Source organism: Bufo gargarizans, chromosome 2 (assembly GCF_014858855.1).
Source record: "Bufo gargarizans isolate SCDJY-AF-19 chromosome 2, ASM1485885v1, whole genome shotgun sequence".
NCBI lineage: Eukaryota > Metazoa > Chordata > Amphibia > Anura > Bufonidae > Bufo > Bufo gargarizans.
Window position 1 is genome coordinate 656,325,349 of NC_058081.1, and position 21,073 is coordinate 656,346,421.

Sequence of the window (21,073 nt, forward strand, 5' to 3'; positions counted from 1 at the left end):
ATTTAAGAAAATCCACTCTATATTTAGGGATCTTACTTGGAAGTATGGTCAGGCTAGGATTAAACTAGAGACATTGCAGTACCCCAAGTCTGAAGGCGGCCTGGCTGTTCCTAATGCATGGATTTACTTTTTAGCTTCCCAATGTCAGCATTTCAAGGGTTGGATTAGCTTCCAAGTGCCGGATATGACAGGGCAGATGTTGCAGCATTGGATGGGCAGTCGTGACCTCATGGGTATTCTGGAGGGGGCAGGTATGCATGCTGGGAGGGAAAAACTCCCTCTTATTGAACTTATGAAAAAAGTTTGGGCAAGGGTGAAACAACTGAGAGGTGTAGGTGGAGTCAGTGAGCTTTCCCCTATTAGAAATAATCACCTATTGCCTGAATTTTTTGCCATGTCAGGACTTCGGAACTGGGAAACTCATGGAGTGATGAGAATTGGCCAATTGATGGAGGGTAAGGTATGTAAGTCGTTTCAGAACCTGCAGCAGGAATTTAGTATCCCCATGCTGATATTGGAAAAAGGGGTGTATGTGAAGAGAGGGTGTCCTCATAAATTTGATAAATTGTGGAGTGACTGGTTATCGCATACTCACGTGGTTATATAAGCCTTCGAGGGTTCAGGACTGGTTTGTAGGGGGACGGGAGGTTGTTCTGGGTTTGTTAGGTTTCATAAAATATTTGTCTCAATACTTGATTCTACATGTGTACCAGCTGTATACAGACGTCTGATATTAATGTGTGTTGGTATTTCTATTGTCACTGCTGTATACTGATTCCACAAGGTGGATGAAGTAAGGAAAAGCAATGTATTGTTTTATGATATTCTGCAATTATTGGTTCAATAAAAACGATTTGATTTTTAAAAAAAGTATCGGCTAGCTGTGCAAACAAAATTATCAAAGCCTGGAGAACAGGCGGCCGTTTTATCATCTGGTGCGAAGGTCACAGCTATGGCATAGCACTAGCAATTATTATGCATTTTTTTTTCCTTTATTTGGTTTGCAGAGAGCTGTTGCATTGCACGTTTTGTTTTACAGTGTTGTTCTCAGCCGTAGCAACGTGCCCCTGCGCTTTGGGATGTGCTGACTGACCCCCTATTTCTTTGCAGTTTGTACTGGAGCTGGGGCTGACACCTTAGTCGTGCACTCCTGACCAGCTCGTCTGCCCCATAGGCCGATTTTAATTAGTGCGATTATATAGCTTGGCCTGCTCCCCCTCACTCACTGGGAGCCATTTGGCACCAGGAGAGGGATAGTTTGAGGACTCTCATTGCAGTCTTTGGTGGCCATTTACCACCAGGAGTGGTGTGGAGTGGGCCCGGCATGCATGTTGGTACCTGCATTTCTTGGATATAATGGAGGCCATTTTGGCACCAAAGATGACAGCAGGCCCAGCATGCATGTGGAACCTACACTCCCTGAATTGTATGGCAGCCGTCATGCCACATAACAGGTATATTTAGTGTTAGGACCCGTCTTACAGAGATCGCCTTGACGTGCGGCAGACGGGCTCAAATAATTTTGTACAAAATGATTTGCCAAGCATCTCTAATTTATAAGCATACTACTAGCAATTATTATGCATTTTTGTACTTTATTTGGTTTGCAGAGAGCTGTTGTATTGCATGTTTTGTTTTACAGCTATGGCAGCACAGTCTAAAAAAGAGGCCACACACATTAGTCTAAAGGGGATCAAAATCGACGCTTTCATCCAGAAGGATCGTTCGACAGGTGAAATTTAAAGGGGTATTCCCATCACATACAATGCATATAGCTAGGATATGCCCCCATTGTCTTATAGGTGCAGGTCCTACCTCTAGGACCCACACCGACACAAAGAATGGAGCGGGAAAAGGTGGTAGAAGGTGCACTGCGCATGCGCAGCCGCCCTCCATTCATTTGTATGGGGCCGCTGAAAATAGCCGATCGCTGGCTCGGCTATTTCCGTTGGCTCCATAAAAATGAATGGGAGCGGTGGCCACACAAGCCACTGCGCTCCCATTTACTTGTATGGGAGTGGCCGGACCCTTGGAAACCCGGGTCACCACTCTCGTCGCTCCGTTTTCAGCGTAGGTGAAGGTCCCAGAGGTGATATGCCCCCATTGTCTGTGATAGAAATATCCTTTAACAATGAACAGTCATTTTAGCCGACCATGAGAGACAGATACCGTGCGGAAAACTGGTCGTGTTAAATATTTTTGTCCGATAGTTGCCAGTCCTCAACTGTGTATGGTACCATCAGCCAACACATGAATGATCTCTCCATGAAAAAGATTCTCTGTGGAGGAGCATTCGCCCATTGTCAGATGTCATTTAACATGGACGGCCAGTCTGAACAACGCCCAATATGGACTAAAATGTGTATGACTGCCTCCACGTTGTGACTGTCTGCTTAACAGCTGCTCAGCCATCAGACACCGCTGGCAGTGGCCCCTTAAAGGGGTTGTCTCACTTCAGCAAATGGCATTTATTATGTAGAGAAAGTTACTACAAGGTCCTTACTAATGTATTGTGATTGTCCATATTGTCTCCTATGCTGGCTTCATTAATTTTTCCATCACATTATACACTGCTCGTATTCAGGGTTGATGGCCACCGCTGCAGCGCGGATATGAGGTGGCAGGGAGCTTCTGCGCATGCGTGCCTATGTGAGCTCCCATAGTACCAGCCACCAGAGAGACCGGCACTTTTTCCTATATTGTGCAAGCACGCGAGCACCTCTAGTGGATTGCAGGGTGGTCGTAACCTCTGGAAACGAGCAGTGTATAATGTTATGGAAAAATGAATCCAGCCAGCAAAGGAGGCAATATGGACAATCACAATACATTAGTAAGTGCCTGGTATTAACTGTCTCTACATGATAAATGCTACATGATTTGCTGAAGTGGGACAACCCCTTTAAGGAACAATCCTTATGTACCTTGACATCTGCCATTGGGGGAAAGTCAGGAGACCCCACACACATAAGACGGTTGGCGGATCCCACCAAAATCAGCAGGTTCAGCCTACATTTGTCTAATGTGTATAGCCGGCTTAACCCCTACTGGTCAGTGGGGATTCAGCTTTGCAGCCTTTTTAATGTACTTATTAACTGCCTACATTTATCCGAATTGTTCTGCTAAAGGCAGCCTGTCACCATGACATTCACTGACAGACCAGGCACAATGTCTTGTAGGTCTAGCACAGCTGAATTTCCGCTGGGTTCAGACCTGAGCGTACTGAACGTACGCTCTGTATGCGCGATTGTACGGGCGTTTGCAATCGCGCATACAGAGACAAGCGAACGCCCATTGTCGCGCGTTCCCGCTGAAGTCTATGTACGGGAACGCGCGACAAGACGCCCCAAAGAAGCTCATGTACTTCTTGGGGCGTCGGGCGTTTTACAGCGCGATCGTACGCACTGTAAAACGCTCAGGTGAGAACCATTCCCATAGGGAATCATAGGTTCTTGCCTGTTGAGCGTTTTACAGCGCGTAGGAACGCGCTGTAAAACGCTCAGGTCTGAACCCAGCCTTAAGGATACCTGTCACTTAGCGATCTGCTGCTTCATTCGTTATGCAAATGAGCAGTAAAGTGCACCAAAGGTGGGGCAAGTCACTCTGTGCACCCCTGCTCCTCCGACAGCCCCTTCCTCTCCTTCTTGATTGACAGGGCCAGGTGCCTGTATAGTCATCTCACCTGTCCCTGTCAAGGAGAGGTAGGGGCTGGCAGAGGAATGGGGAGGATCAGGGGTGCACAGAGTAAGGGCTCATGCACATAAATGTATTTTTTTGCAGCCTGTATGCGGAACCATTCACTTCAATAGAGCTGAAAAAACAAACAAAAAAAAAACGGAAATTACTTTGTGCGCGTTCCGTGTCCGTATGTCGATTCTGCAAAAAAATAACACATGCCCTACTATTGTCCGCATTACGGACAAGTATAGGACAGTTCTAGTATTGGCCGAACGTTCCACATCAAATTGATCATTTGATTTTCCAAAAGAGCGCTAAAAAAAATTAATGCTGGAATCTAATTGGCAACTAAGCCAGTTGTCCTTTGCACCAGTTTTGATAAATCTCCCCCATTTTTCTGGTTACCCACCCTGATAATCCTTAGGCCCTACTACAGCATAGTGTCCATTCATATATTACAGTCTGGGGACAGGTCTGCAGGGAATCGCTCATGTCTGCGGCCCTGAACCATATTAGCGGGTCTCCACAAATGATAAAATATTGGGTAATTGCTATTTAAATTGACATCTGGCAATAGGCTCGTACACAACTGAAGACATCAATGGGCACTGTCGCAGTACCATCGGATACTACTGCTGGGTACATACCTGAATATCTTGTATGGAGATGACAGAGCAGGGAAATGCAGATGGAGAAGTGACTTTAACGATCACAGAGTCCACGTCCGGAGGGAAGACGTACTTAAAATACTGCAAACAGACAATAGGAAACAAGGTATATTACACAGAATACAAGACAGGAGTGAAATAACACTGGCACACCGTGCCAACGGCCAGAATATACACTTCATACAGATCTAGGAAATGCCAACCATTAACATTCCTATAGCGGTTCCCCGGAAAAGAATTACTGTGCAATGAATCGGGCATTTCAAATGAAGTATTATTGCTATATGCACGCAATACAAATATTGTAAGAATTGTTATGGACATTACATTTTCCTCTCTGTTAGCGCCCCCTGCTTTTTCTTCTTCTGGTCCACCTGTATTCAGTAGAGGACGCACATGCTCAGTAGCTTGCCTGCTCCCGCCCCCCCTCTCAGTGCCCCACATGCGGATCTCATAGTGAAATGGCCCACACAACTTTCATCCCTACTTCTACGTTCATAGTGATATATAGCTCTCTCTAGACAGTGGAGAAGGAAATTGTGGAGGCATTACATATCATATGTATCTATGGGGCTTTATGGACTATTCTCTATGCAGGGAAGGAAGGACTTAACAAAAGCCAACTGTATGCACTCCTGAGAGATGCAGGTGCCTGATGGTCACATGTGATGAGCTGCTGTCCACCCACAGAAAGGGAAGGTGAGCTCCAGATTGCTAAGAACCAAAAAATAGGGTGAAAGCAGTATTTTTTGCATTGATATAGTTAATATACAGTGGGATGCGAAAGTTTGGGCAACCTTGTTAATCGTCATGATTTTCCTGTATAAATCGTTGGTTGTTACGATAAAAAATGTCAGTTAAATCTATCATATAGGAGACACACACAGTGATATTTGAGAAGTGAAATGAAGTTTATTGGATTTACAGAAAGTGCTATAATTGTTTAAACACAATTAGGCAGGTGCATAAATTTGGGCACTGTTGTCATTTTATTGATTCCAAAACCTTTAGAACTAATTATTGGAACTCAAATTGGCTTGGTAAGCTCAGTGACCCCTGACCTACATACACAGGTGAATCCAATTATGAGAAAGAGTATTTAAGGGGGTCAATTGTAAGTTTCCCTCCTCTTTTAATTTTCTCTGAAGAGTAGCAACATGGGGGTCTCAAAACAACTCTCAAATGACCTGAAGACAAAGATTGTTCACCATCATGGTTTAGGGGAAGGATACAGAAAGCTGTCTCAGAGATTTCAGCTGTCTGTTTCCACAGTTAGGAACATATTGAGGAAATGGAAGACCACAGGCTCAGTTCAAGTTAAGGCTCGAAGTGGCAGACCAAGAAAAATCTCGGATAGACAGAAGCGACAAATGGTGAGAACAGTCAGAGTCAACCCACAGACCAGCACCAAAGACCTACAACATCATCTTGCTGCAGATGGAGTCACTGTGCATCGTTCAACCATTCGGTGCACTTTACACAAGGAGATGCTGTATGCGAGAGTGATGCAGAGGAAGCCTGTTCTCCGCCCACAGCACAAAAAGTGCCGCTTGAGGTGGGCTAAAGCACATTTGGACAAGCCAGCTTCATTTTGGAATAAGGTGCTGTGGACTGATGAAACTAAAATGGAGTTATTTGGCCATAACAAGGGGCGTTATGCATGGAGGAAAAAGAACACAGCATTCCAAGAAAAACACCTGCTACCTACAGTAAAATATGGTGGTGGTTCCATCATGCTGTGGGGCTGTGTGGCCAGTGCAGGGACTGGGAATCTTGTCAAAGTTGAGGGACGCATGGATTCCACTCAGTATCAGCAGATTCTGGAGACCAATGTCCAGGAATCAGTGACAAAGCTGAAGCTGCGCCGGGGCTGGATCTTTCAACAAGACAACGACCCTAAACACTGCTCAAAATCCACTAAGGCATTTATGCAGAGGAACAAGTACAACGTTCTGGAATGGCCATCTCAGTCCCCAGACCTGAATATAATTGAAAATCTGTGGTGTGACTTAAAGAGAGCTGTCCATGCTCGGAAGCCATCAAACCTGAATGAACTAAAGATGTTTTGTAAAGAGGAATGGTCCAAAATACCTTCAACCAGAATCCAGACTCTCATTGGAACCTACAGGAAGCGTTTAGAGGCTGTCATTTCTGCAAAAGGAGGATCTACTAAATATTTCATTTCTTTTTTGTGGTGCCCAAATTTATGCACCTGCCTAATTTTGTTTAAACAATTATAGCACTTTCTGTAAATCCAATAAACTTCATTTCACTTCTCAAATATCACTGTGTGTGTCTCCTATATGATATATTTAACTGACATTTTTTATCGTAACAACCAACGATTTATACAGGAAAATCATGACGATTAACAAAGTTGCCCAAACTTTCGCATCCCACTGTAATTGTGTGCGTTACTAAGGATACTTTTAAATTTTTCTTTGTGGGATAACCACTTTAAGCATCCAACAGGCCATGATTTTAAATACTGTATGTTTTTTTTCAAATATTACATTGATGGTTTACCCCTAGGATAGGCCTTAAATGAATGGTAAAGGGGGAAGTCTCTGTCCTGGGACCCCAACCAATTAGTTGAACGAAGGGGCAAAAAGTGTGCTTTGAGCCCCGAAAGAGAAGACGTCATTGGCGCAGGCGCACTGAGGGAGTTCTGAGGAGACGAGCCTTCTCATCTCAGAGCGCCTGCGCCGAATGAACAGAGGCGCGCGATTTTTGAAATACTGACAGGGCCGGCCGGAGGAGGAGATCGCGGCTGGCCCTGTCAATCAACACGACGAGGGGGCGTTTTTTTGCGGCGGCTACCAGCAAGTAGACGCCCTACTTGCTGGTAGAGAAAGTAGACGCCCTACTTGCTGGTAGAGACCTGATTTGCATATTATAAAACTTCGTTTTCTTAAGAAACGGCTGAATGAAAGTAAGTGACAACATTATATTCTCATATATCGCGCTATAAGGAATGTAACTAGCCCAAAAAAAATATATGACTTTAGTGGGGTGACAGAAGCCCTTTAAAGAGGACCTTTCACTACTCTACAAACTAAAAACTAACTAGATCAGTGGGCAGAGCGGCGCCCAGGGGTCCCCCTGCACTTACTAGTATGCCTGGGCGCCGCTCCGTTTGTGATCTTGATGACCTGCTGAGATCTTCCACGTTACAGGCCCAAAGCCTGAAGCTGCACTGTTGACAGGTTAGGATGAGAACATGTTAGGAGCAGTTTTGTTGTGGAGGTGTCACCCCACCCCACATGCATTCCAATGCAGGTAGGATGAAGATACTATGGTAGTCACACAAGGTTTCCTTGACAAACCTGCACCTGTCAGAAATTATGACCCTAGGTGACTGATGGCGAACCTTTTAGAGATCGAGTGCCCAAACTGCAACCCAAAACCCACTTATTTATCGCAAAATGCCAACACGGGAATGTAACCTGAATACTACAGTCCAGTATAGTATCTTCCATGTACTTTTATCATTTAGCTATAATAGCCTGCTTACGTTCAGTGTGCTATGGCTATGAGCTGTGCGCTGCGATTGGCCAGCACTACAGCAAGGGACACGCCTCCTACAAGAAATCAGTCAGAGGGAGCGCAGACACCGGAGCCTATACCGGGCGAACGGAGCGGCGCCCAGACTTACTAGTAAGTGCAGGGGGACCCCTGGGCGCCGCTCTGCCCACTGATCTAGTTAGTTTTTAGTTTGTAGAGTAGTGAAAGGTCCTCTTTAAGCCCTGACAGCGGAGGACAGGAGAAAAATATAAAATGGTGATCTGGACTAGTTATGTGCAGAATTATTGCAGATAATAGTTCAAGATCGTGATGCCAGATTCCCTTTAATAGGATCGTTTGAATCAATAAATTTGCTCTGGTCATCTGTAAGGGCTGCTATCATGAAGTAGTGGACCAGGTTGGATCAGACATTGGTGGTATATCCTAGTGATATGCCACCAGTGCTCAAGATGACACAACCCCTTTAAACGAACAGAGCAAAGTCTGAAGAACAACTTCTTGCAGGTTCTGATGATAACATAGGGCAGTGGTGGCGAACATATGGCACGGGTGCCAGAGGCTGGCACTCAGAGCCCTCTCTGTGGGCACCCGCTCCTTGGAAAAAGTCTAAGGCATACCAATGTGCCCTAGACATTTCCTGCCAATTATCAGCGCAGGGCACACTATGAACGGTACTGGCAGCACACTGAACGTAAGCAGGCTATTATAGCTAAATGATAAAAGTACATGGAAGATACTATACTGGACTGTAGTATTCAGGTTACATTCCCGTGTTGGCATTTTGCGATAAATAAGTGGGTTTTGGGTTGCAGTTTGGGCACTCGATCTCTAAAAGGTTCGCCATCACTCACCTAGGGTCATAATTTCTGACAGGTGCAGGTTTGTCAAGGAAACCTTGTGTGACTACCATAGTATCTTCATCCTACCTGCATTGGAATGGGGTGACACCTCCACAACAAAACTGCTCCTAACATGTTCTCATCCTAACCTGTCAACAGTGCAGCTTCAGGCTTTGGGCCTGTAACGTGGAAGATCTCAGCAGGTCATCAAGATCAAGCAATGGTTTTCTATATCTTTGATGCCTTTCCTCTGGTAGGTCATTAAAAGGTACAACTACACCATACACAAAATGTAGACCAGAGCAAACACGCACATAGAAACCTCACTGTACATGTACTTGTCACCTCGTCACATTATACCTGAGGCTGAGCGGGAGTTGAATTAAAACTGAACCGTTCTTTTGTCCTACAAAGATAAAAAAAAGTGGTTAAGTTGACGTAGATACAGACGCAAGCTGAGACGTCGCACCGGACGTTGTTCCTCACCGCAGCACAAAGCTCTCCACATGTGTAACACGCAAGTAGTAGGTGGCGTTCTTCTCAGACAAGGTAGAAACGTCCACAAAGAAGGACTCAGTCTTCGCCTCGGCCCGAGTGGGTGGCTGGCACAGTGTGCGCCCGACATCTTTATACTGGTAATTACGTTGGTACCTGGGGAAGAACGTTTCTAGAGGTAAGTACCTGACATAATGCATACAGTGAAAGAGAAAGCAGAGAGAAGTTTCAAGTTAGGATTTAAACCCCTTCCTGCAACCCAACGTTCAAGAACATGATTGTGCTCACGTGGTGTACAGAGGCTGCGCCCGCCTGACTACCCGCTAGGAGGATAGCTGTGATTGACAACTGCACTCCAGCACTTGCTTTGATCCCGTCGGTTTAACTCCTTGAGCACCGCGAGCAATGCAGACTATGGTGCAGGCAAATGGAGGAAGGTCACACTGTACGGTCCCTGTCAGCCCTGGCAACAGCAATGTCTAGTCAGAGTCTCCGACAGGCCTTACCTCAGGGTACCAGTAGCGGTGGTGGGAAAGTACGTAATAAAAACATATGGCGGTAACACTGTGTTAAAGTGACACTGGGTTTTGGTAAAACTTTTTGATAAGTCATTAGAGACATGTGAAAAGTTTAGATCTGTTGGGGTCTGAGCGAGAAGAGCCCCAACCAATCACTAGAACGAGGAGGGGGAAGGGCGCATATATCTAACTCTCCCCTCGCTGCAGGAGACAGGCTTAATAGAAGTCTATGGGCCCATCTCGATTCCATCCTCTGCAGCGAGGAGAGAGACAGAGCACAATATGTGAAGGCTTCTCTCCCCTAGTTGTAGAGATTGGTGGGGGGTCCCACCACTCAGACCCCCACCGATCAAAACTCAGTGGCCCTTAAAATTATCAAAGTCCACTAATGATATTTAAAAGGTTATTCCCATGTCAGACATTCACTAGGATACGCCCCCAATGTCTCTGGGACCCGCACCCAAGCTTAGAACAGAGCCCGCAAAGTCCCGGAGGGCGCACTGAGCATGCACGCCCCCCCGCCCCCGCCCATTCATTGCTATGAGAACGCCGAAAATAACTGGCTATTTCAGTCAGCCCCGCAAAAGTGAATGAAGCGGTGGCCAAGCTTGCACAGTGCACTTCCCATTCATTTCAATGGGACTTCTGAAAATAGTTGAGCGCGCGGCTCGGCTATTTTCGTCACTCCCACAGGAATAAATGGAGGGCAGCCACGCATGCACAGGGCACCCTCCAGGACTTTGCGGGCTCCATTCTAAGTATAGGTGTGTGTCCCGGAGGTGGGAATACCCCTTTAACGAAAAAAAATAATAAATATATATATATATATATATATACACATATACACACACACACACACACACACACACACACACACACAGTATATATAAAAATACACTGCTAAAAATATGGGAAAAAACCCACATACAAATATATATATATATATATATATATTTACTTATATATGGCAACAGTGGATGCTGTGAAACAAAAAAAATAAAAAAAACAATGGGGGAATTGCTTATTTACGCATTCCTCCATATTTAATACTATACCTGAAAGAGCGCAAAAATAAAAAAAATTATTTCGGGTCCTTAGAACCCAAAAATGTCTCAAAGGGGTTTTTCTCATTTCCATGCTCACCTGCTCCCCACCCTTCATTGGTCTTCCATTTCTAATTTGTCAACTTTTGGATGGATGGGATCACATGCGCTACTGCAGCCAATGACATCTCCCTATCCATTCAAAAAGTTAAAAAGTAAGTAAAAGGGACTGGAACGCCAAAAAGGGAACCGGAACGGAGCAGCAGGGAGAAGGTGAGTATGGATTTTTCCACAGGTTGGAGTGAAAATAAAATAAATAAAATAAAATAAGACACCCCCTATAAGAGGTTAAGGCTAAGGAACAGTGCAAGATATCAATCAACAAAGTGCCATGTATGTGGATAATACTCTAGCCTACTAAAAAAAAAAAAATGATGGCTACTTACAAACCCCTGAGGGTCAGCGGTACTTGGAAAGACATCAACCCTTCCTTCTGCCGGACTACAAAGAGCAGCGGTGGTCCTTTCTGGTCAGACAGCACTTTGACCGACACTCTGACTCCTTCAGTCTAAAAAGTCCCAAAGCACAGATAGGCACGTTATAGTACTAATACATACAATTAATAATAATACTATGGCTCCACATACATGTAAATTTATTGGAAATTTCATATATAAAAGGAAGGGGAGCCGCCCTTAGGGCACATACACGCTGCTGTACGACTCCATAGAACTCCTGAGGCGTACAGAGCTGTAGAGAAGAAAGGAAAAATATCCGGCACTGGAACAATATTCAGTAAAAACTTCCTCTTTATTGAACCTAACATTAATCCAAGTACAGACAGATCCTTGCACAAAGCGGTTGTTGGCGCGTTTCGGACAAACATCCTTAGTCGTAACAGAGCTGTATACACCGATAGGAGTCTATGGAACCTTACTATACCTACGCATGATTTTTATATCAAAATTCTGGGATATTCCACAGATACTGTATTACGGAGTGACTCTCTCCAAGATTCCTACTACGGGAGAGTATCTGTGTAATACGGTGCTACTTGGAGACACCATATGGCAGCCAAGATGCCTGTCAGACATATGATACGACGCTATGGAAAGAGTAGCGCAAAAATGGTAAACTGCGTCGAGGTCTGAGGTGATAGCAGCACTGCAGCATATTAAGGATTTTGACCGATACCATTGCGCTTACGTATATTTATATCATATATTTTACACACACACTACTGATTATGATCCCTCTGATCTATTGATTTTAATGGTTATTTGTGTACACACACATAGATATAAAGATTGCCAATTGATCTATAATTTATTTTTATTTTTTTGGGAAACATGCAGGTGTTCTCAGAGTGGATTACTGGATTAATACCCAGGAATGCTGATCCTACAGTCCCACCCTGTTCACTCCTCTGCTGCCAGGAGAACAGGACCTTCACACGGTATGGACCCGGGAGCCTAGACCTCTAGAGTCGGAACATTTACCACTGCCGAAAGTGTTCCCTGAAGCTAGAGATCTAGAAAGTATCGCTCTGGGAGAGGGGTACACAGCCTTTTTTGGTACAAGGGCCACATGTCCCACTATTTTATTAATTTAACCCCTTAGTGAGCAGCCTGTTTAGGGCCTTAGTGACCAAGCAATTTTTTTATAAATGTTTTCATCGTCGCCTTCTGAGAGCTACAACTTTTTTCTGACAATATAGTCGTATGATGGCTTGTTTTTTATGGGACAAGTTGTAGTTTTTAATGGCACAATTTTGGGGTACACATAACATTAACTTTTATTAATTATTTTTGGGGTGGATGAGAAAAACATCAATACTGTCATTCAGTGTTAAAGGGGTTGTCTCACTTCAGCAAATGGCATAGATCATGTAGAGAAAGTTAATACAAGGCATTTACTAATGTATTGTGATTGTCCATATTGCCTCCTTTGCCGGCTGGATTCATTTTTCTATCACATTATACACTGCTTGCATCGCATCCAGGGATTATGACCACCATGTAATCCAGCAGTGGTGGTCGTGCTTGCACACTATAGGAGAAAGTGCCTGGGGGGGGGCGTCTTATGGTGAGAATACTAATGAGTGCTTCCATTATGGAAGTGCTCATTAGTACAGGAGGATCGAGGAGGGATGAATGCAGCGCTCCCTGTGCGGGGTCTATACTCACCGCTCCCTGGTCTTTGTCTTTTCCTGCAGGATTCCGCATGCTGTGCTGTGACCTGTGAGGACATTGGCGCGCTCTGTGACCTCACGCTGTGCGGCGTTGGTTTCCAGAGCAGGAGACGCAAGTTGATATTTTTTTTTGTCTGATCTGAGGTCCAAATCACATGGGGGGGGTCTTATTAACATGGGGGTCCGATCTGAGCGTCTTAGCGGAGGTCTGACCTGAATTATTTTTTTCACTATTTTCCTCCTCTAAAACCCAGGTGCGTCTTAAATATGGGTAAAAAATACCGTACATCTTGCTATTTGACTTTCTTGGGTGCGCAAAGCAAAAAACAAAACAAAAACCAATTGCGTCACTGTTCCTTTTGTTTTTCGGCTGCAGCTGTCACATGTCTGGGTCAAGTGTCATCGTTGGAAGATTGTTTTCCATTCTAACCTTTAAGATGAACAACCCTTTTAAGGGCAAACTAACAACAAAACCAATTAAAGACCTAAGCAAACACATAAAAGGAAGACATAAAAGCATCCTGGCTACACACAAAACAATACCCCACGTAAAGCTGGAAATCCCCTATAATAGGTGCGGCTGCTGGGAGTGCCGTTTCTGAAAATGATTAAATTTGAGTTTTATTCCACATCATATAGGCATAGTCCTGCGTCTACCAGCTATAAGAAAACTGGCTTAATTGCCCATAGCAACCAGACTGATCCTTACATTTTGCAAAGCCGCTGGTGGAATCTGACTGGTTGCTATCGGCAACTAAGCCAGTTTTCACATACACCAATTTTGATAAATCTCTTTTATAGACTTTAAATATTTAGCCTTCTCTTCTGGCTCCATATTTTTTATAATCAGAGCACCAAACTCTATAGATTTAACTCCTTAACGCATAAACACGTACATTTTCCGCATTATATTCAAGGGCTCGCATGGAGCAGACGGCTGCGCTGACCCTGCTCCATACATGGTGGGTGCCGGCTGTATAGTACAGTAGGCACCCGGCCGCAGTGACCAGGATCGGCGATGACACCAAAAAAACTGAATTAGTCTTACCGGTAATTCTGTTTCCATGAGATCATCACGACGGCACGTTATTCCCTCCCTATTGTTCTAAATTTTTACTTTGGAGGGTCTCCAGAAGGTATGAAGCAATACCTTTTTTCACTGTTTGTCACCACCGGGTTACTCTGTGTGATTTTGGAAACACTGGTGGTGGGAGGGGGGTATTTAACCTTTCTCTGTTCCTGCTCCTACAGAGGTCAATCTCCTTGTATGCCGTCGTGATGATCTCATGGAAACAGAATTACCGGTAAGACTAATTCCGGTTTTTCCATAGCATCATCACGACGGCATACAAGGAGATATAAAAAAATTCTCAGTTAAGGGGGGCTACAGCCTGGAGGACTTTACTTCCGAAGGACAGATCAGAGGATCTGGAAAGATCCAGGCGGTAGTGCTTTATAAACTTATTAATGCTGGACCAAGTGGCAGCACGACAGATTTCTTTCAGGGATGCCCCAGCTCTCTCTGCCTGAGAGGAAGACATGGCCCTAGTGGAATGGGCCCTAATGTTGACTGGACACGGAAGATTTTGTATTTGATAACACAGACAAATAGTTTCTTTGAGCCATCTAGCTATAGAGGACCGGGAGGCTTTTTGGCCCTTAAACCTTCCTCCAAAGAGAACTAGCAAGTTGTTGGATTTTCTAAACTTTTCAGTCACAGCAATATAGTTTAGGACTGCCCGTCTAACGTCCAGAGAGTGGAAGGAGGATTCTTTATCATTAGAGGGGTGTTGAGAAAAGGAAGGTAGGGTAATTTCCTGGCTCTGATGAAAACTGGATACAACTTTAGGTAGAAACCCGGGGTCCAGTCGGAGAATGATCCTATCATCTAGAACGCGGAGGTAGGGTTCCCTGACGGATAGAGCTTGCAACTCGCCTAGTCTGCGGGCCGAGGTTATTGCAATTAGGAAGGCAATCTTTAGGGACAATAATTTTATTGAACAATCGGAAATGGGTTCAAATGGTGGTAGAGTGAGACCCGTAAGAACGATATTTAAATCCCAGGAAGGGACACGTTGATTGTTGGGCGGAGTCTCGTAGCTGCCCTAATGAATCTTTTGATCCAACGATGACTAGCTATATCCTGGTCAAAAAAACAACTTAGGGCTGAGATTTGGACCTTCAGGGTAGAGGGTCTAAGCCCTAGGTTGAGACCCTGTTGCAGGAAATCCAGAATTCTTTGAATGTTGTGTCTATGCAAGTGTGGAGACTTGTCACGGCTCCAGGAACAGAAGCGCTTCCAGATTTTCAAGGTAGATTGCTGATGTTACATTCTTTCTGGAGACTTTCAAGGTAGTAATAACTTTATCTGAAAAGCCCTGAAGTCTCAGGGTTTGGGACTCAGGATCCATGCTGCTAATTTCAAAAACTGTGGGTTTGGGTGCAGAACCGGACCCTGATGGAGTAGATCCCCCCGCATAGGAAGGGGCCAAGGATCCTGGAGGGAGTATTTCTGGAGAGATGTGAACCAACTTCTCTTCGGCCATAGGTGAGCGATCACAATTACCGTGGCCTTGTCCTGGCGAATTTTCTGTATCACTTTCGGAATTAAGGGAGGTGGAGGGAAGGCATAGCATAGTTTCCAATGCCAAAGGATGGCGAAGGCGTCCAAGGCATGAGGTCTGTCCCTGGGGTTTAAAGAACAGAATGTCTCCACCTTTGAGTTTGCCCTGGTGGCATATAGGTCCACGTCGGGCATCCCCCACTTTCCTACCACTAACCTGAATGTTTCTGGGCTTAGGGACCATTCTGTATGATCGATCCTGTGGCGGCTGAGAAAATCTGCTTCCCGATTTAGTGTTCCTTTCAGATGAACTGCAGATATAGAGGCCACCTTCTGCTCCGCCCATGAAAAGATTTTTGTTGTCAGCGTTTGAAGAGTTGTTGACAGTGTTCCCCCTTGATGGGAAAGATAGGCGATGGCCGTAGTGTTGTCTGATAGCACTTTTATGTGATGACGACAAAGCATTCCCTCTGCTACCTTCAATGCTTCCCAGACCGCTCTCAGTTCCCTGAAATTTGACGACTAGGATCTGATTGGTTGTGGCCAAGTGCCCTGAAATAGATGATCCCCCACCTTTGCGCCCCAGCCGGACAGACTTGCGTCTGTTACTACTTGCAATAGGGGAGTTTTCTGCCAGGGAGTCCCCCTGGAAAAGTTTTTGTGGTTTTTCCACCAATTTAGAGTCTGCAGTACCTGGGTTGGTGGGATCACTTGACGATCTAGAGAGGATTGGCACCTGTTCCAAACACTCAGGATCCAGGACTGAAGAGGTCTGAAGTGAATTTGACACCAGGGAACTGCCGGAATACAGGATGTTAACAGACCTAGCATACTCATTGCCTCTCTGATAGAACAAGATCCTCTTTTCTGAAAGGATTAGATTTTTTGTTGAAGAACCGATATTTTGTCTAGGGGTAGGAATACCGCTTGCTTTCGGGAGTCCAGAATCATGCCTAAAAATCGAACTTTCCTCGAGGGGGTGAGGACGGACTTTTCTTCGTTCACAATCCACCCGAGGTCGTTTAGGATGGAAAGAAAATATCTCAGATTTGAGTTGATTTGATTGAAATCTTCGCTGATCAGAAGAAAGTCGTCCAAGTAGGGAATTACCATAAGTCCCTTCCTCCTGACGAAGGCGACCATCTCTACCACTACCTTGGTAAATATTCTCGGGGCTGATGAAATTCCGAAGGGAAGGGCTCTGAACTGGTAGTGATGAATTTTCCCTGATATATCCTGGATTGCAAATCGGAGAAAACTCTGTGAATCGGCGTGAATGGGAATGTGGTAGTAAGCGTCTCGCAGGTCTATTGTACACATGAAGCCGTTTTTGCTTAAAAGTGGTATTGTAGATGCAAGGGTTTCCATCCTGAATTTTCGGTAAAGAATAAATTTGTTTAATGGCTTCAGGTTTATGATAGTTCGAAACGTGCCTTCTTTTTTTCTTGATTAGAAATAATGTTGAATAGTAACCCCTGCCTCTTTCTGGAGGTGGAACTGGGGAGATTACATTCATCTGATGAAGCTTCTGGACTCCCTGCCAAAGGTTGGGTTGAAACCGTGTCAGTGAAAATTTGTTTGCGGGTTTTGAAGACCACTCTATTTGATAGCCTGTACCGACTACTTTGGAGATCCAGGGATTTTGGGAAATAGATTCCCATGTCTCCAAGAATTCTGAGAGTCTTCCCCCCCCCCCCCCCCCACTCCGACGTCATTGCTTATAGGAGGATTTCTGGTGGGAGGAGGATTGACCTCTTCCCCCTTTTGGATAACTCCAGCGCCCCGAGTTCGCTTTCCCCCTGTAGCTTTTCTCTTGATTCGAGGAGGAGCGAAAGGGAAATCAGCGCCTGAAGGGACGATCTTCCGGAAACCCCTTCTTTTTGTCCGCAGCCTTCTCTAAAATCTTATCTAGGACCGGGCCGAAAACATTCTCCAGAAAAGGGTATAGAGCAAAGTTTCAATTTAGACGTCTTGTCCCCAGACCAGCACTTCATCCAAAGTGCTCGTCTGGCCGAATTAGAAAGTGCTGCATCTCTGGCGGAGAATCGGACCGACTTGGCCGAGGCATCCGCCAGGAAGGCCGTGGCAGATTTTAAAAGAGGGAGAGAATTGAGGATTTCCTCTCTAGATGTTTTATTTTTGATATGGTCTAATTCTCCCAACCAGAGATACATGGATCTAGCGACTGAGGTAGCCGCAATATTGGTTTTAATATTAAACATGGCAGCCTCCCAAGACTTCCTGAGGAGACTGTCAGCTTTACGATCCATAGAATCCTTGAGTTGGGAGGCATCCTCAAATGGAAGAGATGTTTTTTTGTTCACTTTAGCAACTTGAACATCAATTTTGGGGATCTCGTTGAAAATTTTGGACTCCTCGGGATCAAATAGTAATTCTTTTTAAACGAAGCCGAGACTCCCAGGCGTCTTTTCGGATCTGCCCATTCTTCAAGGACCACACAAGTTTTTTTTTGTAGAAAAATTGTAGAAAAATCGTATCTACGACCACTATCTACTGAGTCTGAATCAGAGACTCTTTCCCCCTCTTCCCATGACCTGGCGGAGTGGACGCTCTCGTCCGCTATAGCTTCAGAGTCAGAAGGGGACGGTGATCTAACCCGCTTTTTTTTTAGGTTGCAGTAAATCGGGGGGATTAGTATATAAGTGGGCTAAAGATGAACGGATTTCCTCCTGTATCATAGATTTTAATTCCTTCTTTAGAGAGGGTGCTTCGTCCAGTACAATATTTGAAATACAATTTTTGCACAGTTTCTTGAGATAGTTGTCCAGAAGTTTGCCACTACAGGATATACATTTGAGGGATCTCTTGATCTTTTTTAGGGTTTCTTTACACACCTAAAAGGAAGGAGAAGGTAGCTGTAAGGGAATGGACAAAACTAAAAAAGAGTGGGGGGAGGGGGGGCGGTTGTCGAGCTGAGGCGAGCCCCTTGTACCAAGAAGAGAGATAAGACCCACAGTTAAACTGGGAGAACAAACTCTCCCTCCCCCCCCCCCTTTTTTCTTACAGCAGGAGAGGGGGATCAATAGACTCCCTGACCAAACAATAATACCCCCAAGGGGACTCACGGATGGTGGCAGCGTCGGTTCGGGCTCTCTAGGGGACCGCTCTGTCCCAGACATTGTGGTCGGATGCTTCGTCCTTTTCCCGGAAGGTAAGGGCTCCGCTGGCTGTGGGAACCGATCCACAGAAGCATCCTACTAGAGTCCAGGCCTCGGCTTTAAGCCGGGCCGGACGCCGAACACGTCACTTCCGGAACGCCAGCAGTGACATCATAACTATGCGCCCAGCTGAAGCCTCAGTAGGCCAGGAGGGAGTCGACGCCGAGGGATGAGACAATACCCCACACCCCCTGCCCAGCGTTAGTACTGGACCGCGGGAGGGCAGGGGGACGCCATGCAGGATGCCGGCGATTTTCCAAGGTAAAAAAAAAAAAGAAGACTCAAATTCCTTAGCTTCATCTCCCTGCATACAGGGGGGCCTTTCTCTGCCCTGTCCTCTGTAGGGACAGGAAACACTGGTGTTGGTGGTGGGAGGAGGGTATTTAACCTTTCTCTGTTCCTGCCCCTACAGAGGTCAGGGGTCAATCTCCTTGTATGCCGTCGTGATGATGCTATGGAAACTGGTCATTTACCCCTTTCAGATGCCACATTCAATAGCGATCGTGGCATCTGTGAGGTAAGGCAGAGGGATGCGGCTCCCTCTGACTTCTGATCAGAGGCCCCGCAGTGAAATTGTGGGGCTCTGATCAGTTACAATAACAGCATAGGGCCTGCTGAAGCTTTCCAGGGTTGTCATAGTAATCTGTCTGCAAAGCTGTGCATGAGGTACAGCTCAACAGGGAGCGCATCAGAATGCCATTCACCATAATAGATCTCTAGTCCTTAAGGGCTCTTTCACACGAGCCTGCGCCTCTCTGTGACCTTTGTGCTACAAAATCACAGTGACAACTTTATCTCACTGTGATTTTGTAATAAAAAGATCACAGAGAGGCGCAGAGCAAATCATGTTAATGCTCCGTGTCTCTGCTGTCCGGAACAAGGCTTGGCTCTCTTTTACGCATAGGATTACCCGCACGGGATCCGCTCATGTGAAAGGGGGTTAAAAGTTATTATGTAAAAAAAATTAAAAAAAAATATTAAACATTTAAAATCACCCTCCTTTCCAAATTTTACATGTAAAAATATATAAACAAAAATATAAGCATAACAGGCATCTTTGTGTTGGAAACTGTCTGAACGCCGTAACAGAAAATAAAAATATGGTATTCATCATGTTTTTGTCCCCCTAAAAAAAAAAAATTTAACAACAGTGATCAAAAACATGAACGTACCCCAAAAATGGTACCAATAACAATAAAAACTACAGTTCGTGTCCACGAAAGAAAAACACATGAGCGGCACTTACCAAAAAAGATGGGTTTCTTTATTTCTGAACTTTCACATCAGTACAGGCATGGGGCGGATCAACATACCGCAGGCAGTAACTCGTGGCAACGTCCGCTTCGCTCCTCAGCGCTTCTGACGTACGAGCGCCATCTTTAGGCATCAGAACCTCTGCGCGGTACACACTAGTGATGTCACCAGAGGTTCGGTGCCATACATGAAAACATGTATTATAACATAACATAAGATAAAAAAAAAGAGAGATCACAAACCAAAACGATGTACTATCTACAAAAATACTCCTAAATAATATCTGTCATTTAAGCCCAATGGGCCCATAGCTCCGGATCTCAGTATCCATCTTGCCTCTCTTCTCAAGAGCTCTCGATGTCTATCGCCCCCTTGTGGTGGATTACACACTAGCTCAATCCCTGCAAACCTCAAAACCTTGCTGTCACTATTATGTTCCAATCTCACACGTTCTATTAATCGTGGGCAACCTTTCCCTACGGATGGAGTTCAGATGTTCTCTAAATCTTTCATTCATGTTCCTAATGGTCTTGCCTACATAAAATCTACCGCATATACATAAAATTAGATATACAACATATTTACTCCCGCATGTAATCAAAGTGTTAACTCTGTATTGCAGACCTCCAAAGGCTAATACATCCCATTGAGGATTGTACTTACAATAAGAACAGTTTCCGCAACAGCGATTCCCAATAGGTCCCCAATCTCTCAGCCACATATCTGACTTTAATTCTACAAAGCGACTTCTAACCAGTTTGTCTTTTAACCCCTTAAGGACATAGGACGTACCGGTACGCCCTATTTCCCGAGTCCTTAAGGACACAGGACGTACCGGTACGTCCTAACTTTAAAATCGGCATTCCGGCGCCCCAGGGGTTAATTTGAACAGGATGCCGGCTGAAATCATTCAGCCGGCATCCTGTCAAAACGCCAGGGGGGGTCATGTGACCCCCCCGTGTCGGCGATCGCAGCAAACCGCAGGTCAATTCAGACCTGCGGTTTGCTGCGCTTTTTGCAGTTTCTGATCCCCGCGGTCCCTGACCGCGGGGATCAGAAACTTCAGAGTGCCTAAAATCAATATTGTGCGGCGGGTGGTGGCGGGTGGTGCAGGGGGGGTGTC

At 45.2% G+C, this 21,073-nt stretch overlaps 1 protein-coding gene across 2 annotated transcripts in view; it reads right to left on the reverse strand.

Annotated features, from left to right (window-relative positions):
* SIDT2 (SID1 transmembrane family member 2) overlaps positions 1-21,073 on the reverse strand; it is a 91,428-nt gene that overhangs the window by 53,475 nt on the left and 16,880 nt on the right. For both annotated transcript variants that reach the window (XM_044282260.1, XM_044282259.1), the window contains exons 3-6: positions 11,210-11,331; positions 9,194-9,358; positions 9,068-9,113; positions 4,323-4,424 (exon numbers count right to left, since the gene is read on the reverse strand). In XM_044282260.1, coding sequence (XP_044138195.1) covers positions 4,323-4,424; positions 9,068-9,113; positions 9,194-9,358; positions 11,210-11,331 — 435 coding nt within the window. The remainder of the gene's footprint in view (positions 1-4,322; positions 4,425-9,067; positions 9,114-9,193; positions 9,359-11,209; positions 11,332-21,073) is intronic.